Source organism: Stigmatopora argus, chromosome 7, assembly GCF_051989625.1.
Source record: "Stigmatopora argus isolate UIUO_Sarg chromosome 7, RoL_Sarg_1.0, whole genome shotgun sequence".
Classification (NCBI taxonomy): Eukaryota; Metazoa; Chordata; class Actinopteri; order Syngnathiformes; family Syngnathidae; genus Stigmatopora; species Stigmatopora argus.
In genome coordinates this window covers 3,838,282-3,862,645 of record NC_135393.1, presented here as the reverse complement: position 1 = coordinate 3,862,645, position 24,364 = coordinate 3,838,282, and the positions used below count along the sequence as shown (strand labels likewise).

The following is a 24,364-nucleotide window of genomic DNA, read 5'->3' as shown; positions in this document are numbered from 1 at the left end:
ACAATAAATAGTCTCCATACTTCTATAATCTTCATTTGAATTTTATCGTAAAACACAAGGTCAACACAAGGTTTATGTGTAATAGAATTCTACCTACCTTCGTGTCAAATAACTTTTAGTTTTCTCTTCAATAACACCAAAACCATTTCACGTAATTGACACCAAATTAACAGAAGTGCTAGTTGATTTATCTTTTGTTTATCGAACAGCTTTTAGTTTTTCAACAATACTCAATTTATTAATTCTGTATTTATTATTGTTATTAGAACCTATTTTCTTCAATAGCTTCAAAACCATTTCATTTATTGACACCAATTTAAGAGAAGTAATAGGTGATTACCTTCTGTTTATCGAACACTTAGTTTTTCAACAAAACTCAATTTATCAATTATTAATATGTTGCCATTATTAGCGCCTAATTTCTTCAATAGCTCCCAAACCATTTGACGTATTGATACCAAATTTACAGAAAAGATAGGTGATTACCTTTTGTTTATCAAACAACTTTTAGTTTTTCAACAACAGACTCAATTTATTAATTATTAATTTATTACTGTTATTAGCGCCTAATTTCTTCAATAATTCCCAAACCATTTGACGTATTGATACCAAATTTACAGAAAAGATAGGTGATTACCTTGTGTTTATCAAACACCATTTAGCTTTTCAATAAGACTTAATTTATTAATTATTAATTTATTATTGTTATTTGCGCCTAATTTCTTCAATATCTACTAATGAAAGTAACTTTCATTTGGACAGAAAATATATAGTTTATCCATCATATTATCAAGTTGACATAACTGCGTGCTATTCGTGAAATCTTTCTGATACGCGACTTCATCTGGAACAACTTCCGGGTAATTCACACCAATCTCGCGAGTTTTTATAATATCGCGCGAGTAGCCCAATGGGCGTCTTTTTCTCCCGTAGTGCCTCCGCTGGGGTGCGGCGTGGAAGCAAACAACGGAGTGTGACATTGTGGGGGTTAAAGCAAACGAGGGTGTCTTGTTATCGGCGACTAGCTAGTCAGGTCGACAATGGTGATTTTGATAAGGTTTGATAGGAAAAACTGGACTTTTCGCTTCAACCACTGCGGGACACGGCAGCGCTGAACAGCAAAAAAGCGGGTTGCCAATCAAACCTCAAGCATAGCGGCATTCCTGAAGGGGTTCGAACTACATTATTCCAAAATCCCTGTTTTAAAGTCGGGCTTTTTAGAGCTGATTGCGTGAGTTGGCTGCCATAAGAACTATTTTCCTTACTCGTAACTTAGGATAGTTACTGTTTTTATTTTCCATCTGTTGACGTGGATCTATATAGTCTAGTAAGATAGATATATTTTTATCGGCATGACCTCGGAGGTCAGATAATTTTGGGACTATAATGCAACTTTTGCGAACCAAAAGTTTGTATATATTGTACATTTTTGGCTAGTGACGAAGTGTTGGATTAGTGCTCCAATAAGAGATACAGCTGCTTCCTTGGCGTAACTCTTCTGATGACTGCCGACTCCTGGGACTCCACGGCACGATGATGGGATCTCTAAAGGCTCTGCAAGAGTGGTGTCGTCTTCAGTGTGAAAATTATCACGATGTGGAAGTCAAGGACATGTCGACGTCGTTTCGGGACGGCTTGGCGTTCTGTGCCATCATACATCGGTACAGGCCAGAGTTGATGTAAGTACACATTCCAGGGGCAATGGAAGCGTCATATGATGCAGTTAAGAGTAAGATCTTTAGCCCGAGCCCAAACCCGACCCGAAATTCGGGTCAGATCGGGCCTAAAATCTCATCTCCTCTCATTTTCTGAACCGCTTTATCCTCATTAGGGTCGTGGGGGGTGCTGGAGCCTATCCCAGCTGACTCCGGGCAAGGGTCGGGGGACACCCTGAATCAATGGCCAGCCGATCCCAGAGCACAAGGAGACGGATAACAATACACACTCACACCCATACCTAGGGGCAATTTAAAGTGTCCAATTAGCCTACCATGCATCCTTTTTTGGAATGTGGGAAGAAACGGAGTACCCGGAAGGGACCTACGCAGGCCTGGGGAGAACATGCAAACTGCACACAGGTGGACATGGCCTGAATTTGAACCAAGGACCCCAGAGCTGTGAGGCCGACGCGCTAACCAGTCACGTCACCGGGCCGCCCCGGGCCTAAAATGTCAATCATTACTTTGGGTCCGGGTCGGGCTTCTCTCTCGCTGAAAAAAAATATACTATACCGTTATCATAAATCAGTCCTCACAACAACAACAAAGAAATTTCTGGTTTACTTTGAGCTCAGGCCTGCAATTCAAGTTAATTCCTTCGGTCCGGGTCGGGTTTTTGGACCCACGGGCTGGGTCGGGTCAGTTTGGATTTTTTCGGCCCGATCTTACCTCTAATGCATTTGTTCCCGACAAAATATTCAGAAAGGTTTGCAGTAGTAAAGATGATTCAGGATATTATTGTTTATTGAACATACTGACTCATTCATTGGTTAGTCGTGTCATCTTCACAGACTATATGCTGTTGTATTTGGGGAAAAAAAGAAAATTATATGAAGAAATACCCATGAACGACAATAGGCAGTCAATTCATTTTTGACGCAATCACTGTAATTGAATGAGGTTTGCCAAGTCGTCAGTCCTAATGGATTGGGCATCTTTTGCCGTCAATGGCAGCTTAGTCCCAGGTGGGTCCTCAGTGTGTTGACTTTGCACGTTCTCCCTGGGCTTGTTTGGTTTTTCTATGGGTACTGCAGTTTCCTCCCACATCCCAAAAACATTCAAGGTAGGTTGGTTGAACACTCTATATTGCCCTTAGGTATGAGTATGAGCGTGAATGGTTGTCCGTTTCCTTGTGCCCTGCGATTGGCTGGCCACCGATTCATGGTGTTCCCCACCTGGTGCCCCCTAGTTAGCTGGGACCCTTGTGAGGATAAGCAGTTCTGAAAATCAATGAATGAATGATCAATGAGATCTATTTTAAAGCTACCACACAGTATCTCGTAAGGCTGAGAAGTGGTGATGCTCAGTTGAAATATTCAATAAATTAAGTTAGAGTGATCATTCGAAAAAAAAGACATAACATCCCGTACCATTCATTTCTCATGGTTTCATTCAACAATATATATCACGGCAGTCCAACAGAAATCATGCTATGTCCTCAAGAGGTATTTACATCCTTGAAAGAAGTAGTCACGTACTGTAGACACTACTAATGTTTCACACATTTACCACTGTTTGGATTTATGAATTTGAGTGTATTCAATATGGCTTGAAGTTCCTTGTGCTGTAATTAACACAGCCTGACAAGCTATGTGCTGACCAGAACAACACGTTACTCTCTGTTTTCATAAGTACAAAACGTTGGTTGATTTTGTGTACGTTTTTTTTGTTGAGCGACCCTTTTCCCATTGGACGTGTGGTTTCTTGGAACAGGAGACATTTAAGTCTGTGTCATAGTGTATCAGATGACACCTTCCATTAATAATCCTGACAAGTGTAGTCAGCAGTCATGTGCTGCCAATTGGCTCATCTAAGAGGAATGTCAGCACCAGTCTTACAACTGTTGCAGTCAAATATTCATTTATTGGATTTAAATTCATGTTTCCTGATTATCATCATGCATTTGAGTTGGTAACTGTATTATTCAGATGCAAAGGGTGTTGGTGTATACGTTGGGCTTTTATGTGGAAAAAAAGTGTTACTAACTTGCTATAATAATGTTATGTTGTTCTACATACAAATGATCAAATTAACTGATGATGATAGGGTATCAACTGTTATGTAAATGTTACTGTTGATTAATTATGTTGATTTAAAAAAAAAAAAATCTTGGTGCGGCCTTCATATTGCAAAAACATGCGACTTGCAGTATGAAGGAAATGCGTCTGACCTCACACTCGTGGACGTACCATCTCCCCTCAGATATCACGCTTTCAATTATTTGAATAGTGATATAATATTTTGCGATATTACAGTCTGCCATTATTCAATTCAAGTGCTTTCAATTGAATTAATATGTTATTATGGCGGCCCGGCGGATGAGTGGTTAGCGTGTCGGCCTCAATTTCTGATGAGGCATAACTCTACTATTGCAATATAATGCAGGAATGTAGCAGCATTTAAGGTAAATGGTGCAGCAACTACCAGTTGTTACATATTGCGTGCCAGGAATGTGATTCAAAGGAAGTTTCTTTAATGCTCCATGAATAAACAAACAAACTGAGAAATAATGTCCTGGATGGATGCCTATAAGATGGAAGATATCTGAAGCTTGCATAATAGTAACTCTGCAAGTTGCACTGTTGGTAAGCCCTAAATAGTTAGCTTTTGAGCTGTGTCTCTTCATTTGTAGCCCTTTTTGGGTCCCTGTTTAGCCCCCAGTGTGTACAGTGGCTGCAGTCACCCAGATCAGTTCACTCTGATCCAGACAGACAGCCTGTCATGGTAATTTGCAGCCAAGGCCTCTGCCTGTCAAACTGAATTTGGATTGGATTGGATAACTTTATTCATCCCGTATTCGGGAAATTTCGTTGTCACAGTAGCAAGAGGGTGAGGATGCAGGAATAGGAAAGGCATTTTAGACATAAATAGATAGGTAATAAGTAAGTTAATGAATAAATATATAAATAAATAAGTGTCTGACCTCACACTCGTGGACGTACCATCTCCCCTCAGATATCACGCTTTCAATTATTTGAATAGTGATATAATATTTTGCGATATTACAGTCTGCCATTATTCAATTCAATTCAAGTGCTTTCAATTGAATTAATATGTTATTATGGCGGCCCGGCGGATGAGTGGTTAGCGTGTCGGCCTCAATTTCTGATGAGGCATAACTCATAAGTCAGGGTGTCCCCTGCACATATATACGTCTATTTACCTCTCTAATATGTGTCTCGGCCATTGTAGTGATTCTTTGCAACTGTGTTCTCATGGAGTTCTGTTTGGAAGTTTAAGTTGATCATGAACATTGTACAGTAATTTAAATTTGTTTTTTTAATGTTGTATTTTCTTTACGCTTTGTAGCAGGCCCAAGGTATATATTTACTTGAAAGTAAAATAAACTAACTAAAATAAAATTGTAAATCCAGAATTTTTTTGGGCTCTATTCATTATTGCGAAAACTTCAAACTATTATATGACATCTCCTTCACCTGATCAACAGATGTACAATATGATACACTTTAAACTATGTTTCACTCACACCTGTCCAGCTGCCAAAATTAAATTCTGAAACAAAATTGTCATGGTGACCTGATTTCAATGCCAACTTGCATCAATGTTATCATTATTCTGAACGGATTTGGCACATGGCGGCCCGGTGAAGTGAGTTGTTAGCGTGTCGGCCTCACAGCTCTGGGGTCCTGGGTTCAAATCCAGGTCGGTCCACCTGTGTGGAGTTTGCATGTTCTCCCAGTGTGGGTTTCCTCCGGGTACTCCGGTTTACTCCCACATTCCAAAAACATGCATGGTAGGCTGATTGGACACTAAATTGCCCCTACATATGGATGTGAGTGTATATGGTTGACCATCTCCTTGTGCCCTGCGAGGCTGGCCACCGAGTCAGGGTGTCCCCTGCCTTTTGCCTGAAGTCAGCTGGGATAGACTCCAGCACCCCCCACGACCCTAATGTGGATAAAGCGGTTCAGAAGATGAGATGAGTTTTTGCACCGTTGCAGTTTGTGCTTGAAAAAGGCGCATTTGGACCAGTCTTTTAAATGGAGTTGCTGCTCATTGTGTTTATACATTTGGCAAACAGTTTAACATGAGCACAAGTCACTTGTGTGTGTGTGTCTGTTGGTGGGGGTGCTTTTATGTGCGTGTGGGGATTTGGTATTCCTCATATTTACACCTACACAGTCTCTACAAGCCTTCTTTCTTGTGTTTTTCTCGCCGCAGTGTTATTCAAACTTTGACAGTCTTTCCGAGATGCCTTTGTAGACAAGCACACTTTCAAGCAGGAGCACCTCAGATATTTTCCACTTTTACAGCAGGATGTTTACTGGTGAGAGCCTGGCTTCTTGCTCCAGGGCCTTTGCAGTCATCAGGGCAGAATCACTCCTTTTTCCAAGACTGCTTCATTGCTGTGTAGATGGAGTTTCTAGTAGCAAAGTTTAGCTGTAAAAAGCTTAAAGGCTTAGCTGGTCTGTCCATCATGCAGCTCAAACACCTTTTTTTTCCTTTTACTGTTTTTTTAACATAAGTAGGTCACTACGGTGTAGCTGCTTTAGTTTTTTTCCACTTAATAAGTTGGCTCACATGAGGCACTTCCTGACAAACTCGGGTTTTTGTGTTTATGTGGTTGCAGAGACTTTGACTCACTGTCTAAAGATGACATCTATGAGAACAACCGACTGGTAAGTTATTCCTTTTCTGAGGACGTTTGCTGTTAATGGCCGTGATTTTATTCACGGGCATAGAAATTATAGTTCAAGTGAAAAATTGTTTTGTTCATACATGAATGTATGTAGTCTTCCCTTAAAACAATTTAAAATTCCAAGTACACTTCTGATTGTATTCTTGTTAAAATTAACAACACTAAATGTGAGCGTGTCATTGCCATCCACTGCGTGAATGTGCAGTTACACTTCATTTTAGCAAAAAAAGTATGTTTTCGCTCACAGGCATTGCTTTGGGTGCCCCACTATTCGAGAATCACTGTCTTAAAATAATAAATGAGAAATACTGAATCATATTTTTGTATGCTAGTGCTGCACTGACCTAAAATGTTGAGTTTTTCCTCTGTGAGCAAAAGGAGATCCATTGCAGAAATGGGAGTCTCCTCATTCTCAGTGTGAGCTAAATTTTGGCAGGACTTTCCTGTTGCCTTCAGAAATTGAACATGTTTGCTAAAGAACCAGAAACCAAATCTGCTGACTAATAAGTGAAGGCAAATCGTTCATTATATCCCTTAGGCTTAAGCACAAGTATTTCTGGCTGCAAATGAGAAGCACATGCAACCATTTAAGTCTTTTTTTTCTTTGTTTAGTGTTCAATTAAACCCTCCTCGGATTATCTTTCCCAACAAATAGACACAAGAAGTGATCAACGCATATTGAAACTAGTCGGTATCATCATCATGTAATGTGGGTTATTATGATCTAGCACTTGCACCTACAATTTGTTGATTTACACTAATCCCTCGATTTTCGCAGATAATATAGACCAGAAAAAACACGAAGTAGGATCACGCCTATTATTACTACCAACCATACTACATGTTAGTACACAAGTATAATCATCAGGAAGTGTATTTATGAAATATTACAGTTATAATCATAATCATATGAAAAGACTAATGTTGGAATAATGATTCAAACCTTTTAAATCATTATTAGTAATATTTAATTAAAAAAGGAAAAACATCTTTCAACAAACTCTGCCTACAACTTGCAAGGAAAATGCGCTGTGACGTCGTCTTAGTCCCCAGTGCATTCTGAATTGCAGTAACTGAATCATTGTATTTAATCGCGACACTCGAAAAACATGGTTATGTAATCAGTACAATAACACCCTCGCTGGTTAGAAAAACAACAGTGTGAGGAATGCTTTCAAGGTAAACAAAGCAAAGCCGTATTTTCAAACAATAATGCGATTATCGCCATCTTCTGCTGGAGTCCCGTCAAAACAGTCCCGTTGTGTTCTGCCGAAAAGCGTGTGTGAAAACAATGTGTCCTCGAGCTGTGGGGCCTTGAGAAGACGATGTGGAGGAAAAGTGTCCATGGTTCACTGAATTGGTTTATAGCCTTATTACTTATTGAAAAATGCTTACAACACATATAGAATATTCATAATAATTCTAACAACTAATGTATTAATATCTAAATATAATCTATAAATAAAAAAATGTAAATACTTTAAATACTGTATTCTAGTCAAAATACTTCCTCTCCACTTGCTATAAATAAAATAAAAAATAATATAAAACTGGTTAATGGGAGTTTTAGTCCAAGTCCTCCTGCACAGTCCAGACCTTAAATGGCAGCCCGCTTTCAGTGGGGTACATCTTTGCGTTTGGGAGGAAACAGTTCGTGGCGACTTTGGTGATCCCGGCTTTCCGGTTGCTCATCCATTAGACAGGCAGCAAGGCTTTGTTCTTGTTTTTTAAAGCATGAGGACGGTCAAGCTCGTAGATTAAGGCTGGCTTTACCATGAAGCCAACCAGCAGCATCCCCACACATGATGGATGAGTGTCAGGCGATCCGTGTGAACCCTGGCACTTTCAGTTCATCTTTGAATAAGAATGTCTGGGAAGGCAGCCTCTTCCAAAAAACTTGCTTCGAGACGCTACTGTGCAATTCATCTTCATTTATGCATTTTTTTAGAACATAATTTTATCGCATCTTTGACAGTTTTGCCCTATCCAACTACAGGTGCAATTTACTGGCTGAAGTCGTATATGCAGGTCGCCTTTCTAGGATCATACATGTAACGTTATTTAACTGAAGCTAGTATCTAATTTGTGCTGCAGTTCCTTTCATGGTAAAATAGCAAAACACTACTTTACAACGAGATAATGATGTAACACCCTATTAGCTCGGTAAGTAGGTTTTAAGTCCAAACTATTTGTAGCTTGCAAGCATGTATGGGCTTGTGTGATTGTGTCACTCCATGACCAGTTATTACCTCACTTCAAGGATGATTACAAATCGTTGCGTAAGACGAATGAGAGACTGTCTTAGCCATTTTTTATTGTTTTTTTTTTACCATAGGCCTTTGAGGTGGCAGAGGTACAGCTAGGGATACCTGCGCTGTTGGACCCAGAAGACATGGTATCCATGAAGGTTCCTGACAGGCTTAGCATTATAACTTATGTCTCCCAGTACTACAACTTCTTCAATAACAAATCTCAAGGTTAGTACACAGAACCCACTTAAGGAAACTGTTGTTGCAGTACAGTACAATCAAATTACTCCCATGGCAACAAATAAATAAGAATGTTGCCCACAAATAAACTCAAATATGATCAAAAAGATCAGAGAGGTAGTCACTAGCTTGTATGCAGTTTCTATGTCTAATTTCAGATATGCCTCTATTGTATAGAACTAGAATGTTCTCCCCCTAACATCAGTGTTTTTTTTGTCTTTTCAACCACTATGACCTCATCCCACCTTCTAAAAACATGTACTTTCAAGATGTTCGCTATTGGTGTGGGTGTGAATGATTGTTTGTCCCTAGTGGTTGACTGGAGATCGGTTAAGAGTACACGTCTCCTCTCCTTTGAACTTGTTTTATTTCAACATTTAATCCCATCTCAAATTGTCAAGTGGTGAGATTACGTTATTTTTTTATATCTAGTCATTTATGATTGCTTTAGATATATACGTGCAATAATTAATAATTTACTTTTACAGCAAACACTCCCTGCATGAAGAGGCTAGGTTCGGTTTGTCAGAATGAGCCAGCCCAGAAAAGGCCTCCCACCCCATTAGAAGTCAAAGAAGTGGAGACTGAGGTATGAACAAAACAGTAGAAAAATATGACCATACTATATGGTCCGGAAAAAAATAGGAGTTTGCCTTATGGATGTGTTGACTGGAATATCTGAAGCCAGTTTGTTTCCTCTTTAAAATGGCATGATTTACATTTTATGTCAATTTTCTAATTTAGTCCTAGAATAAGCACATTTCATTTTTGCCCAATATTTGTGTGTATCTAGTTGGTTTGAAGTAGAGCTGAGCGATATAACAAAAATTGTCAATAACGATAATTATCAAGATAACTATCACATCCTTTTTTTCCCAATTTAAAACTTCAAACTTCTGTGAATAAGTAAATAAATTACTTTCCTTCTTATTTAAATATAAAAGTAACTATGTTACCTTACTTTATAAGAAGAGAGAATTGGAAATATGATGAGTATTTTTGTGTTTCTGTTGTGCAATAAAGATAAGACAACTGCCTCCTTACACTATGAAAAGTAAAGAATAAAACCTGCAGAAATTTTGACAGGCGTCTTTATTTTCATAAATTTGCCTTCAAACCAAAAGTTGCTGTGCAATATGAAATAAATAAAATCATCAACTGAAGACACATCACCATTGGCAAGAAGACTATTTTCAGCCTCACAAAAAGAAACACTGTAAATTTACCTCACATATGGCCATTTATTTAAAAAAAAGTTGCATGAACTTAACCCATTTTAACCCAAAATAACACGTTTTTTTATTTTTGCAACGTTTTCAGAACATTTACATATGGGGAAACACCTTGATATCAAGTAAGAAAATATATTACAGGCCGTCCTCAAATGAGGACAGTGGGTTAAAGATATTTTCAATAAGGCATTTTTAAAAAAAGAGAGAGAAAGAAAACGCCAGGAAGAATTCACTTGGATCTTTTAGTGGGTCGGCTCGGTGTTGTCCTGCATCTCATAATCGCTAATTTTGGCCGTGTTATTGTCCTTTTGCATTAAACCTCCGTGTTAGCCTCTATTGCTAACATGCTAAAAACACGTTTCGTCATCATCCTCTTCTCCTGAGCGTTGGTCTGGAACTTGTGTTCATCTCGCAACAGCGCCCCCATTCTCTGTGGTATTTGGGTGGTGTAATCGCAGTTTAAATTAATCGAATTTTTATCGAAAGTTTTTAATATTATTGTTGACAAAAAAAAATCATGATAAATATTGTTTTATCGCCCAGCTCTAGTTTGAAGTATCCATGAGTACATTTTATGTGTAATGTCATTAAATCTGTAAATTACAGAGCAAGACAAAAAAAATCCTCCGTAAAATAGAAAATCCTATCCTCCCTTTTCAGTCTGTTCATATTTCCTTCTTACCTCTAAGGAAAACAGTAGTAAACTCTAAAGATAGCCTCTGTATTCTGTTTTTACTCTTTGGCATGCCATCATCTTCTTACCTCCATTCCTCACTCTTATGCACTGGCATCATCACTTCTTTAGATGGAAATCCATTCCACTCCCTCGTCCTGTACTCCTCCTTCCCCAAATTTGACCCCTCCTCCACTCTCTCCCCCTGAGCCTAGGCAATAGGATGTTGTTGTTGGGGGGCTAAGAGACGAAACTTAAAACGATAGGTCAGTCTATTTAACCCGCTTTTGTACATTATAATGTTGTATTACCCTAACAATGTGTCTTGTTTTAGGATGAGCAACCGCTAACCAGTAATTTCCTATACCCCAATTTGAAACCATCAAATAACACTGAATCTGAACTTTGTAATGTGCCATTACTGACCAATGGTGTGTGACTCTGTAATAACTAATAACTCAAGTATATAATCATTGCAATTCATATCGATTAAATAATATCGTGATGTTTTTTTATTATAATACTGTTGGATGGTAGATCTTTAAGCAGATAGCTGTAGATTGGAAATGTATTGAAAAATCCAATTCCTCAAATCCTGACTCCATGTTTGATCTTTCCCTCCCTGCATTACTCTGCATCTTCACCCCTCGCCTAATGTCTCCTCGCTGTCTTATCCCTGCCGAACATATTCTGGCTGCATGCACTAGCCTAGCCATAGCAGGAAGACAGTGCTGGAAGTGTCCCAACGCAGCACAATCAGCAGCATCTGCACTGCCTGTCAGCAGCATGTCCATTTAGTGCAGCGGTTTTTGGTGGATGGAAAGCTGTACCATCGAAATTGCTTCAGGTGAGCACAAGGCCTATGTGAGTGATGTAAATCATGGGACCATATCCCAGAATTCCAATAGTGTGTCAATGTAATATTGGAGTTCTGGTTATGTCATGGGCAGCCCGGGAGCCTAGTGGTTAGCACGTTGGCCTCACAGTTCTGGGGTTGAGGTTTCTACGCCAGGTCGGTCCTCACTTTGTGCTATTTGCATGTTTTGCTCGGTTTTCCCTGGGTACTCTGGTTGCCTCCCACATCCCCAAAACATCCATGGAGGCTGTTAGAACACTCGAAATTGCCCCTAGGTATGAGTGTGAGCGTGAAAGGTTGTCCGTCTCCTCGTTCCCTACGATTGGCTGGCCACCAATTTAGGGTGTCCCCTGCCTGGTGCCCGAAGTCAGCTGGGATAGGCTCCAGCTCCCCCCACAACCCTTGTGAGGATAAATGGTACAGAAAATTCATTAATCAATGATCATCAATGAATTAATAAATGTTTGGAGGACATGCAAACTCTTTGGTCGCCCGGAAGGTTATTGATAATTACCATTTAAATCGTTGCTCAAATTCCCTAAATACAAACTGCGAATTATTATTTAGTCATACTTAATGCCCTATTAATTATTAGGCTAAAGAAAAGCTCCAAATTTCCCGTACTTTTATTGTGCTTTGTTGGAGAACTTGTTAAGACCCTGACTGACGTCCCTTCCCAAGGGGACAACTCATGTACATACAAACTCTTATACACTCACATGTCCGCTCAGTGAAACTGCTCAGGGCCATTGTTGGCTTTTATTGATGCATAGACCGTGTTGTTTTACCTTGTTTTGTCGCTGGTCTTTTGGTCGCCCGTTGTTTGGGTCCGGGCGACCAAAAGACCGCGACCAAAAGACCGCGACCATAAGACCGCGACCATAAGACCGCGACCAAAAGACCGCGACCAAAAGACCGCGACCAAAAGACCGGCGACCAAACGACCCCACACGATTCTGGTGCGTGAATTGTAAAATCATAACCATCTTTTGAATAAATATGCAGATACCCTAGGGAGATGAATTAACCATAGACGTGATACGACTGTTCTTCCAGGTGCACTGAGTGTCATAGCACTCTGGTACCCGGAGCTTACAAACTAGGAAGTGATTCCGGGGCTTTGGTCTGCACTCACCACCTTGCAAGACAAGCTTCAGCAAACCAGAATGGCCGTCCAGATCTTAGCATGAGACCTGTTGGAGTCCAATCGATGAGGATCGGTCGTAGCAAGTCCCCCGACACCTCAGCCACTGAGACGGACCAGCAAAAGGCTCCACCTCCTCTGCGCAAAACCGATGACTTGCAAGCCGATGTAACTGTCACTGTCACTCCTGCGCAAGCAAACAATGTCTCTTTGGGAGACACAGATTTGGTCAATGACAGTGGACAAACAGAAGAGAAGCACCAACCCCCTTCTCCCCCTAACCCTTTTGATGAGAGTGATGAAGACGAAAATAAAGAAACCACAGTAGAAGATACACTAAATAATAGTGCAGATAACTGTGAGCTAGCCTCTACACAACCTGTCAGTCAAAACCAAGCCGTTGCCCGACCAGTTCCAGCACCTCGACGGGTTGCTGAGCGCAGCCCACCGCCCCAGCCATCCCCGCGGGTAAAGCTACCCCGGTCAGCAGACAGCCTTGCAACTGGTGCGTGATCACAATTACTGTACAATGCAAAATGAATTTTGCTTACATTTCATCTGGACTAATAGGTGAACATCAGAAGCCACCCATCTTACCAAAACCTAGAGAGAGATCCCAATCACCAAGAAGGTGCGTAGTATATCTGAATTTTCATTTGTTTCATTACATCATCAGAGGCTTCTGCTGTCCAAACAAAAATCATTTTAAATGTTTACCACTCCATTCCTTTGTTTGGATGTATACTGTATGGTTTTCCCTTATGTGATGGCTCCATGTGTCTGTCTCACTGTTCAGCCTGTCCTGTGGTACACATAAACCTAAAGATCCACCCTGGCTTGCCTTGGTCCAATCAGAAACCAAGAAGAAGAAACCCCCTCCCCCTCCCCCTGCTGGACTGTCAACACCTCCCAACACGGGCTCTGTGTATTCTCTTAAAGAGGATAGCTTGGGCTCCAATACGCCTTCTTTCCCCTCCAACCCTTTTGAGGATGATGACGATGAAAGCAACGAGCTTGAAGTGGAAGAGGAAAGCGCTGAGATTCCCACTACATTGGCAGCGAGTCACCCATGGTACAGCATCACGCAGGTGGCCGAAGCCTCTGCTGTGGACACACCTCAGAGCACCGGAAACTCCTCCCACTCAACCAGTCCAGGAAGTGCCAAAAGCAAAAAACGACCAGCGCCTCGTGTGCCGCTGCCAAATGCTCCTAATCAAGGTTGGAATATTCTGCTGTAAAAATGTGCATGTCAGTACTGTCATTGTCTCACAGATGAGTCTCAATGACAACTGGGTTATAAGTATCTTTACTTTGGATTCCGGCCTCAAATTTGTTCGATGTTAAATGTTTTTGGTTATTCAAAGTTTGCTAAAGAAAATCCACGCCGCAATTACAAGACACTTCATCACAAAACTTTGTTGTATCCCCCCTTCCCTTTCCATAATGTGTCCGTTATACTCCATCTACTTTCACTCCTGTTTTACTTCTGCCTCCTTGGTTTACTTCTATAAACTGTGCACCTTAGTTCTTCCTCATTCTTGGCAATCTTCTTGCTCTCCAGCTCTCAGTGTGGAGAGTCTGTCTTCTGGCTCTGACCACAGCTCATCCCAACCCTATTCGGCCTCTGGTGGAGGCAGTGACCAGGAAACCAGTTTCACCAAAAGTGTCTCCGAGCCTTCGATTTGTTCGCCATCTACCACCTCGACTTCTTCCTTCTCCTCTGCTGAGCGGCTGCCTCATTCTTGCCTGAGCCCATTTGCATCTCCCGCACAGTCGAATGCAAGCTCCGCGCCTGCCACCCCACAAGTCAGTCGTAGTAATCATGACATCAAATTCACTGGCTCTTCTCCACCACGTCCCACCACCACACCCAGTCCGTTAGCTGCGGGCAGCCGCCCTTCACACAACAAGGTAAGAAAATGATTTATTCATACAGTGTTCATAAGAAATAACCATGTGTGTTTTGTTTGTTTCTTTAGCCAATTTGTAAGGAAAATCCATTTAATAGGAAAGTTGTTCCTCCACCTTCAAAATCCAACAGAAAAGCCCCAAAGGGCCCTCGTCCTGCCAGGCCCCCTGCCCCAGGTCACGGTTTTCCACTCATCAAACGCAAGGTACAATATTTTTGACACTTTAAAGAGAAGATTCCAAATATCCCACATAGCTGGTTCTCTTTATTGGATTTCTTTCACAACTGTTAATGAGATAAGCCATCTGTGTAATATTAAATACCCATCCCCCAAAAATGTTTTGATTCCACTCATATGTTTTTTGTGTGCACAATAACGTGTTTGTTTGTGTTAAAGCATGTTTTGGACACTAAGCATATAAACCTGATTCCCAAAAGCTTGGCCGCTATACAATTTTTTAATTACAAACTAATCGGAATGATGTGGAAGTGCAAAATTTCAAAATGTTATTCTAAATAGAACATAGATGACTGAGGAAGGGGAATCTCAAACTCAGGAGAATGTCTGATTTTATGCAAGCAAGAGGAAAGAAGCAATCAAATGACAAATAATGTTTGTTTGTCAAAATTTAATTGTGAATTAAACCAGAATCATGTTTTCATCCACAAAAACAATATTCTTGTGCGTGCAGAATTGTTACTTGTGCACTCCTGTCGTGTTTAATATTTAATATTGGGCACATACTATAATAAATGTGTCACAAATCTAATTCAATACTCCTCCCCATGCATACACCGATTCAGGTGCAGTCAGATCAGTACATCCCGGTGGAGGACATACATGGAGAGATGAGTCAGCTGGAGATCCAGCTAGATGAGCTGGAGCAAAGGGGTGTGGAGCTAGAGAAGAAACTCAGAGACAACCCCAATGGTAAGTTTTTGAATTCATGGGAAACAATTTGTCCAGATGCTGTGCAAGGTAGTGTTCCAGTTTTCCAAACACACATTTCCATAGACCATCAGTACACTTTCAATCCAAATGATTGGCCCATTCCGTGTTTGCCGACACACTTCACATTGTTTACTTGTTGCTCTTCAAGGAAGTGCTGAATAGCAAAGTTACCAACAGGTGTTTGTGCTATGAATAGTTCAAGACATTTCCTTTTTATCACGCTGTTCAAGTGGTGAGACCCAGACAACACCTTACAATTGATCAACATCAACTTGCATGGCTTCAAAACAGGATGTACTTGGAAGGAAGTGGCTGCTGAGCTTCATTGTCTCACCTTAGGTTAAAAAAAACTGTATATAACGGGCTTGGAAACCATACCAATGTTGCTCTTCAATTATTCCTTCAAGAATTAAAACATTGAAGGGTTTGACATACGATGCATTCAAATGTTTACATATGTGGTTAAAATGGTCGAGTTCAATGTTTTTGTCTGTCATTTTGTAGTGTGTTTCAAGATCATTGTCTATGCTTTTCAGCTGAGGATGAGGAGCACCTCTTGGTTGACTGGTTTACACTCATTCATGAGAAACATCAATTAGTCCGGCGAGAAGCTGAGCTAGTTTACACGTAAGTGTCTGAATTGTTACTTTGATATGAAACCATGGAAAACCAAAAGGCTTCACATTTTGAACTCCTCTGACACAATGGTGCTAACAAGTGGTGTTGTCTCTCATTCATGCGATTAATGCTACTTAGAGGTAAGATCGGGCCGAATAAAAATCTGTCCCAATCCGGCCCGTGGGTATGAATTTTCGGCCCGGCCCGAGTAATAAACTTGATTTGCAGGCCCAAACCCGAAGCAAACCCGAAATTTTATATTTTATTTGTGAAGACTCGGGACTCCCGACCAGAGTCGGGAGGAGGTGGCGTGATTTACGATAACACATTTAAAACCTCTCTTGTAACAAAATCTAAGTTAAACAAGACTGTATACACATTTACATCTTTTATATGATAATATAGATGTTTGACGATCATCACTTTTGTCTGCTCAGCGTCGAGGTGCCAGTCTTTTTGCTCACGTTTGAAAGCAAAGCGCCACATTGACTACATTCAGCCAAGCCAACAAAAGTCTCTCGAGCATATTCAACAATCAATTTGAAGCTTTTTCGAACCTCAACCGGCGCGTGTTTGTCTTTTCAGTTCTCTTGTCTTTAGTTTATCCTTAAATTCTTGCTCCAAGTCAAAATAGATGCGTACTACTTGCGTAGGGGAAGATTATTAAGAGGGCGGCTTTCACGTGACTTGCGCAGAGCATGCTGTGGCTCTGTGCCTCCTGTTTAGTAGTTAAATTATCTATTTTAGAACAAGTGTTCCTTAGTTTAGTATCCACACATCATTTTAGTATACATTTTTATAAACTTTTTTTTTTTTAAATCAGCGAGAGACGACATCATTTTAGTATACTTTTTTTTTCATCGAGAGAGAAGCCTGGCCCGACCCGACCTGAATCCGAAGTAATGATTGACATTTTAGGCCCGAACCGACCCGAATTTTGTGTCGGGTTCGGGCTCGGGCTAAAGATCTTATCTCTAATGCTACTCACAGGGCAAAGCAGCAGAACTTGGAGGAGAGACAGGCTGATGTGGAGTATGAGCTGAGATGTCTTCTGAACAAACCAGGTTGGTTTGAGGGCTAAATAGAAGAGGGCTTCATTTGTTGACCAGCTGTTGCAGTTTATAAAGCTGCACCAAGCTCTCGTCCTTGCCAGTAACTTCAGTCTTCCTGTGTGGTGTCACAGGACGTGCCTGTTGTGTGTATTAATATCGCAACCTTGATTAAAATTGGAAAAAGCTGCATTGATGCTATAGATAGAAATGGAAATAAGAGCAGACTGTTTTTAAAATAATTGTATTTTCACTAACAATTTATGACCAAACAACTGCAAATATGTTCGAAATATAAGCTGTAATTGTCCACCTCCTTCCCTCAGAAAAAGACTGGACTGAGGAAGACAAGAGCCGTGAGCAGCAGCTGATGGCTGAGCTGGTTACCATCATTGAACAGCGCAACCAAATAGTCAACAACATGGACCAGGATAGGCAGAGGTAATCATAACACTGTTTTTAACCTATTTTACATTGAGCTCTCAAACCACCAAACAAAAATGTCACTAAACGTATTAATTACAGTTACAGTAAGGATTCTGTCTGAATTTAATCACAAATGCACTGCATTTGTGTAAAATCCGGGCCACAAATAATAACACTATTAATGAAATAAATAATAACTAAATAACCCTCTCTGAGTTCTTCACAGAAAAAACAGGAAATAAATAACACTATTTATGAAATGAATAATAACTAAATAACCCTCTGAGTTCTTCACAGAAAAAACAGGAAATAAATAACACTATTTATGAAATAAATAATAACTAAATAACTCTCTGGGTTCTTCAAAGAAAAAAAAGCCATGGAACATTAACTTTCTGTTGTGCCATGCACAATCTTAACAGATAAAAGTTCAGCTCAGTTGTCAGAGCAGAATCTCTCTCACGTCAACACTTTGCAGCACAGTGCTTGCTGGTGAATTAGGCAGTGGACTCGTAGCGGGGCGGTGAGACCCCTTTTTTCCAACTCCCGGTTCATGCGTCCCATTAGACCGCGAGTTTCGCCCACCATGCTAGGAGTCCCGTCAGTCGTGATGCTAGGTAGCTTTGACCAGTCCAGGTCCAACTTCTCCATGGTTTGGCACACTTTGTCAAAAATATCCTCTCCCTTTGAGACTTTGGAGGGCTGCCAGATCCTCGCATATCTCAAAGTTTGCGCTAACTCCACGAATAAAAATGAGCAGTTGCACTATGTCTTGCACGTCCGTGCTTTCATCCAGTGCTAATGAAAAAAAGTCAAATTCTTTCGTCTTCTGCTGCAGCTGGGCATATACATTACTCCCGATTTCTTCAACGCGTTTGGTCATTGTATTCGCCGACAGACTTACGGCATTAAATGCATCTTTCTTCTCGGGACACACCTCCTCTGCGACAGCACCCATACATTTCTTAACAAACTCTCCGTCAGTGAAAGGCTTACCGCTGCTTGCTATCAGTTTAGCAACCCGAAAGCTGGCCCGAACAGAGGCCTGGTTCAGCTGAGCTTGGCGTACAAATATATTTTGCTGAGATAGTAGTCCACTTTTTCGCTTTGAAAGTTTGTCTGCTCGTATTTGGCCTTGCAAGCTATCGTACTTGTCTTTGTGACGGGATTCATAGTGTCGGCGAAGATTGTATTCTTTGAATACCGCAACCGTCTCTTGACAGATGAGACAAACAGCCTTTTCTTTGCATTGAATAAAAAAATAATCGTTTGTCCACTCCAGGTTAAATACCCTGCATTCTGAATCAATTTGTCTCTTACCTAACTTTTTCGCCATTATTCCGTTCTCAAACAGGTTGCACAGTTTTTATATGCTTGAATAGTCCGCGATGGTCCCAGGGCTCCGCCCTCACCTGCGATCGTCCAGATGTCTCGGTATCACTGTGCTCGCGCATCCAACGGTGGATGTGCCCGCGTGCATCAAAGGGAAACACTCTCCCCGTGCGTGTCACCAAAGAAGCAATGCGAAGCCCCGCTTCACTGGGATTATTTGTGGGCTCAGCAGGGGTGCAATGAACCAAACACAAGATTAAAACGTCCCAGTCTTCAAGGCCAAATAGGAAAAAAAATCCGATAGCGTCTCTGGTATTGTTCAGAGGGCCGGTCCAAATGTGCCGGCGGGGCGTAGTTTGGTGACCCCTGGTCTATACAATCAATTGTGTAGAGCAAGGGTGTCCAAACTATTCCACAAAAGGCTGCGGTGGGTACAGATTTTTTTTTCATCAGAACATGATGGCAATCAACTGATTAGACTTTGAAGACACCATGTTGGTGAAAATGTATCGTCTTTAACATGTGGAATGTAAACCAGCACCTATTGCGGCCCTTGAGGACTGGTTTGGACACCCGTGGCATAGAGGGACAAAAGACATATTTGTGATTGATAAATAATGTTTTTGATACAAATGATGTAAAATTAGATAACCTTATGGGGCACCTCTTCCTAGTCCAGACATGGACAAACTACGGCCCGTTAGGCTTTTTAATCCGGCCCGCCGACGTTGTCCAAATTATAGTAAAAATCAATGACCTCATTCATTTCCCTTTCCACTGCAATACCCTCGTTCCCCCGATAGATGGCACACTAGTCTAGACCCTCTGTTGGAGTGTCACTTTCCAGCTGCCATTTTCCCCCTTTGGTAAAAATGAGCGGATCAAAGAAAAGAAAAGTGGACACTGAGTGCCGAGTGTTTAAAAAAGAGTGGACAACAAAATATTTTTACTGATGTACGATCAACGGCTGTATGTCTGATATGCCAAGAAACGGTTGCAGTTTTCAAAGAGTTCAATATCAGCCGTCACTTTGCCACAAAGCATGCTAACTATGCTAGAAAGCAGTCAACTCAAGAACGGGCGGCTACTGATCAGAAGTTAGCAGCTAATTTACAGACTCAGCTGAATTTTTTTCGCCGACAAACTACGATTCAAGAGTCAAGTACCAAGGCAAGTTTTTTGCTGGCATTCAAATTAGCTAAGGCTAGCAAGCCTTTCTCCGAAGGCGGGTTTTTGAAAGAATGAATGGTAGAGACAGCAGATCTCTTGTGTCCGGAAAGCAAAGTGAAGTTTGAAAAAATCAGTTTATCACGCAGGACTGTGACTCGCCGTGTGGAACTGATTGACGAAGATTTAGTCAGCGAGTTAAACAAAAAGGAGGAGTCCTTTAATTTATATTCACTAGCACTGGATGAAAGCAACGATGTTAACGACACTGCTCAGCTCCTAATTTTTATCCGGGGGATAAATGACAGTTTTGAGAACTTTTGATGGAATCGCTTAAGGGGAAAACGCGAGGAGAGGACTTATATGAAAAGGTGTCTGCAGTCATCGAGAGAATGAAGCTGCCTTGGAGTAAACTTGCCAGTGTCACCACGGATGGATCGCTAAATTTAACTGGGAAAAACGTTGGGCTGCTGAAAAGAATCCAAGATAAAGTGAAAGAAGAAAACATCGACCAGGATGTTATTTTTCTTCACTGCATCATTCATCAATGATCTCTGTGTAAGTCTGTATTGCAGCTTAATCATGTCGTGGATCCAGTTGTAAAACTTGTTAACTTCATACGAGCAAGGGGAATTAACCACCGTCAGTTCATTACTTTCCTAAAGGAAACCGATGCGGATCACCAGGACTTACTTTACCACTCTCGTGTCCGCTGGTTGAGTTTGGGGAAAGTGTGCCAACGAGTGTGGGAGCTCAAAGAGGAGATTCGTTCGTTTTTGGAGATAATGGGGAAATCCGACGAATTCCCTGAGCTGAGTGATGAGGACTGGCTTTGTAACTTTGCGTTTGCTGTGGACATATTGTCACATATGAATGATCTGAACGTTAAGCTGCAGGGGAAAATTCAGCTTGCGCACGACATGTACACAAATTTGAGAGCCTTCAAATCCAAGTTTATTTTATTCTCCAGGCAAATTTCAAACAAATCTTTCGCTCATTTCCCCACACTGGCCATGCAGAAGGCCTGAGACGTGAAGAAATACTGCAAATCACTGGACGACATGCACAGAGAATTCTGTCGTCGTTTCACTGATTTTGAAAAAAATGAGAAGTCACTTCAGCTGGTGTCCTGTCCCCTGTCACAAGACCCCGAAACAGCACCACATGAGCTGCAATTGGATCTGAAAAGAGAAGTTCAAATCTCTTAAACTGAATGACTTTTACGCTTCACTTAATGAAGCCACGTTTCCAAACCTCCGGAGGACAGCACAGAAGATGCTGGCATTGTTTGGCTCGACTTACGTGTGTGAGCAGACTTTCAGCGTCATGAACTTTAATAAAGCCCGTCACAGATCCCGGTTAACTGACCAACACCTCAGATATATTTTGAGAATTGCCACCACGAAACTAACTCCAGATTTTGATGCACTGGCAAAAAATTGAGAATAACAACACAGTTCCCACTGAAATGTGAGTTTCTCTACTGTGTTAAAAATAGCAACTTGCACATGTACGCACAGCAGCAGTACAGTAGCTTAATTAACATGCTGCTCATCACTATTTAAAGACTGCTTTCTTTCATTGAATAATAATATGTTCTTAATGTTGAAAGTAAATTTGAAAATAAATGTTCACCTTCAATTGTGTCTTTTTTCTCACATTTCAATCCCCAGGTTTGATAAATTACATTGCGTGTCCAAATGCTCCTGGCCCGGCCCCTCTGTCAAATTTTAGTATCCATTCTGGCCCGCAAGTCAAAATTTTGCCCACCCCTGTCCTAGTCTCTCACAGCACTTCTAATGTGTTGCTCTTGTTAACTCTAATCATATATTTGTGACAGGGAAGAAGAGGAGGATAAGTTTATGGAAGCTGTGCTAAAGAAAAAAGGTAGGATCTGACACTGGGATCTGTTTTCTCCATTTGTTTTTGTTTATTTATTTTACATATTTCTATAATATATTTCACATATCAATTTCTTATTCATCCACAACAGTACTTCACAAAGATTGAATTACTATATTTACTGACATATAAGCTGCCCCCGCGTATAAGCTGCACCCTTAAAATTGCCTTAATTTTGAATTCACGATTTTCACCTCCATATTCATGGTTTTAATAGGGAGTACAAATGTGTTACTTTGAAGGGAAAATCTTAAAAGGACATGATGAGGGTCAATATCATAAGGAAGTTTATATGCCTGTCTTTTAAAAGCAAAATATCAAATTATTCAATTTGAAAAAAGAAATAAGTCTATCTTGATGGGAACCTGATGCTTTTTAATGACAGAAATTACAATTTTCTTACCAGCAGTTTAAGATTTTGTGGCGGTCAAATTGCTTCTAATGTCGAAATATCTCAATGTTTTTACTGCAATAGTTGTCCCTTTCGAACAAGAAATAAAAAGAAAAAAAATCTGAGCGGAATTTTGTTTTATTTCATAATCACAAATGTACAATCATTTCCTTTCAAAAAGCAAGTTACGTAAGCACAACCAGGAAGTGTCTGTAGCGGTAAAGTGTTCAAGTCGCTGGGTGCAATAATAGCATGAGATACACATTATGCAGGTATCAAGGCTGATATTTTAACGATCGACCGCAAGACCTTTGATCAGCCTTAATTATATTGAGATGTGCTGACATGGTAAACGCTACAAACACATCTATCAAGGCTACTCGCGTCTGGTCAGTCAGAGCACGTTTAACTAGGTATGATGGCGGCGCCCTAGGCATTGACAGGCACAAGTGAGTTTTTTTCTTGAAATTCATTCATAGACGTCAAAATAAATTTTGTTTAGCATTTTATCTGTTTATCTTTTCTCTATTTCGAAATAAATGACCGTATCGGCCCCATTGTTTTGCGTTACGGCGTTTCGTCTTTGTCACCTTGCAGTTTCATGCATGTCATCTTTTTATGCGCATATAAGCCGTACCCTCGATTCAGTCATCATTTTTTGTCTGACAAATGGGGCTTCTATGTGAGTAAATACAGTAACGCAACTTGAATTTTTGCTTTGTTAAAGATGCTTTTGACTTTATTCACCCTTTTTGATCTTTTGATTATGTATTCTTTAGCAATAGTACGGTCATTTTAGCTAGGCTTAAGGCATTCCTCTGTGGAGGTGGCATTTTCTCCTAGTGATTGTGTGGGCACATATGATATATATGAAAATAAATCTGAGTTCCATCTGAAATTATGCCTAAATTAAAACATTACTGACTTAATTGTGTACCTCACTTAACCTCCTGTTCAGCAGACTTTCACAAAGAATCAGAAGGAGATCAACAGAAGAAAAAAGGGGCAAAATTCAAGCCCATGAAAGTTCTGAAGAGGCTAAGCCACAAAGGAGAACCTGGAAAAAGCCCTCATAAGGACAACAGTTGAGTATGTAGAGTTAATGTAGAGTTTCAGCAACTCGGTTTTGGAAATGCCACACTCCCAGGTGCTCCTCCACCAAGAGCCATGATGGCAACTGAAGTGCTTTAAGAGCTCAATTGGCATGTTGGGTAGGTCTCTTGGTACTGCACGACTAGTCAAGTAAAGCTCAAGTAACCTGTAATTTGTTGCCCATCAAGTTAAACTGTAAATTGCGGAATTTAGCTTTGAGTTTGAGAGACCCACAATGTTTCCAGCATATCTGATCAGTATTTTTAAGTCGTCTTAAATTTGCAACAAGTAACCAAAGCGGCTCATATGGTCAAAAAGAGTTTTTGTAAACTGTTTGCTGCTTACCATTGTTAAACATGTCAAAAATGTTGAAGAAAAGTCTTTTATTTATTGACATTATTTGGACAGAAATTTAGAACGTGTTAAATCTTTGTCGGCATTAGCATTTTTTTTTAATGTCAGCATTTGTGCTCCTTGGGATGAGATTTTTAAATGGATGATTCCCTTTTAATTTATAATGTAGTATGTGTTTTCTAAGAGTGGGGAAGATAATGTGTTGCATAACTGCCATTTATTTAATTTCATTTATACACATACTTTCCCTCGCTTTGGAGGCACATCTATTTTACACCTGTCACTTGTCTCATTGAAAATCCAGCAGCCGAAGATTGCTAACTGTGAGATTGGAAGGCAAACAAATAAAAAAGCTGATTCAAATGCAGTACTGTGGTTTATTTCTGATCATTGTAACGCG

At 40.5% G+C, this 24,364-nt stretch overlaps 1 protein-coding gene and 1 pseudogene across 2 annotated transcripts; both read left to right on the top strand.

Moving 5' to 3' along the window:
• Positions 1-902: 902 nt before the first annotated feature.
• On the top strand, positions 903-24,331 carry micall1a (MICAL-like 1a). 2 transcript variants are annotated; one of them, XM_077605983.1, is made up of 16 exons: positions 903-1,679; positions 6,310-6,358; positions 8,714-8,855; positions 9,356-9,456; positions 11,480-11,619; positions 12,685-13,277; positions 13,343-13,403; positions 13,569-13,990; positions 14,334-14,683; positions 14,752-14,886; positions 15,486-15,612; positions 16,170-16,260; positions 17,242-17,315; positions 17,627-17,741; positions 22,066-22,112; positions 23,480-24,331. In XM_077605983.1, the coding sequence occupies exons 1-16, from the start codon at positions 1,534-1,536 to the stop codon at positions 23,605-23,607; spliced, it is 2,721 nt and encodes a 906-aa protein (XP_077462109.1). In that variant the 5' UTR covers positions 903-1,533; the 3' UTR covers positions 23,608-24,331. The 2 variants fall into 2 exon arrangements, with proteins under 2 accessions (XP_077462109.1, XP_077462108.1); XM_077605982.1 differs by having other exon boundaries at positions 23,477-24,331.
• Positions 18,492-21,362, top strand: LOC144077691 (general transcription factor II-I repeat domain-containing protein 2 pseudogene; annotated as a pseudogene).
• Positions 24,332-24,364: the final 33 nt, after the last annotated feature.

What these genes read in the sequence shown, in the direction of transcription:
- micall1a (XM_077605982.1), top strand. Translation starts at nt 1,534, where the DNA reads ATGATGGGATCTCTAAAGGCTCTGCAAGAGTGGTGTCGTCTTCAGTGT. An exon ending in CTTCAATAACAAATCTCAAG is followed by an intron (nt 8,856 to 9,355) that starts GTTAGTACACAG and finishes TTACTTTTACAG; the next exon opens with CAAACACTCCCTGCATGAAG. An exon ending in AGATCCCAATCACCAAGAAG is followed by an intron (nt 13,404 to 13,568) that starts GTGCGTAGTATA and finishes CTCACTGTTCAG; the next exon opens with CCTGTCCTGTGGTACACATA.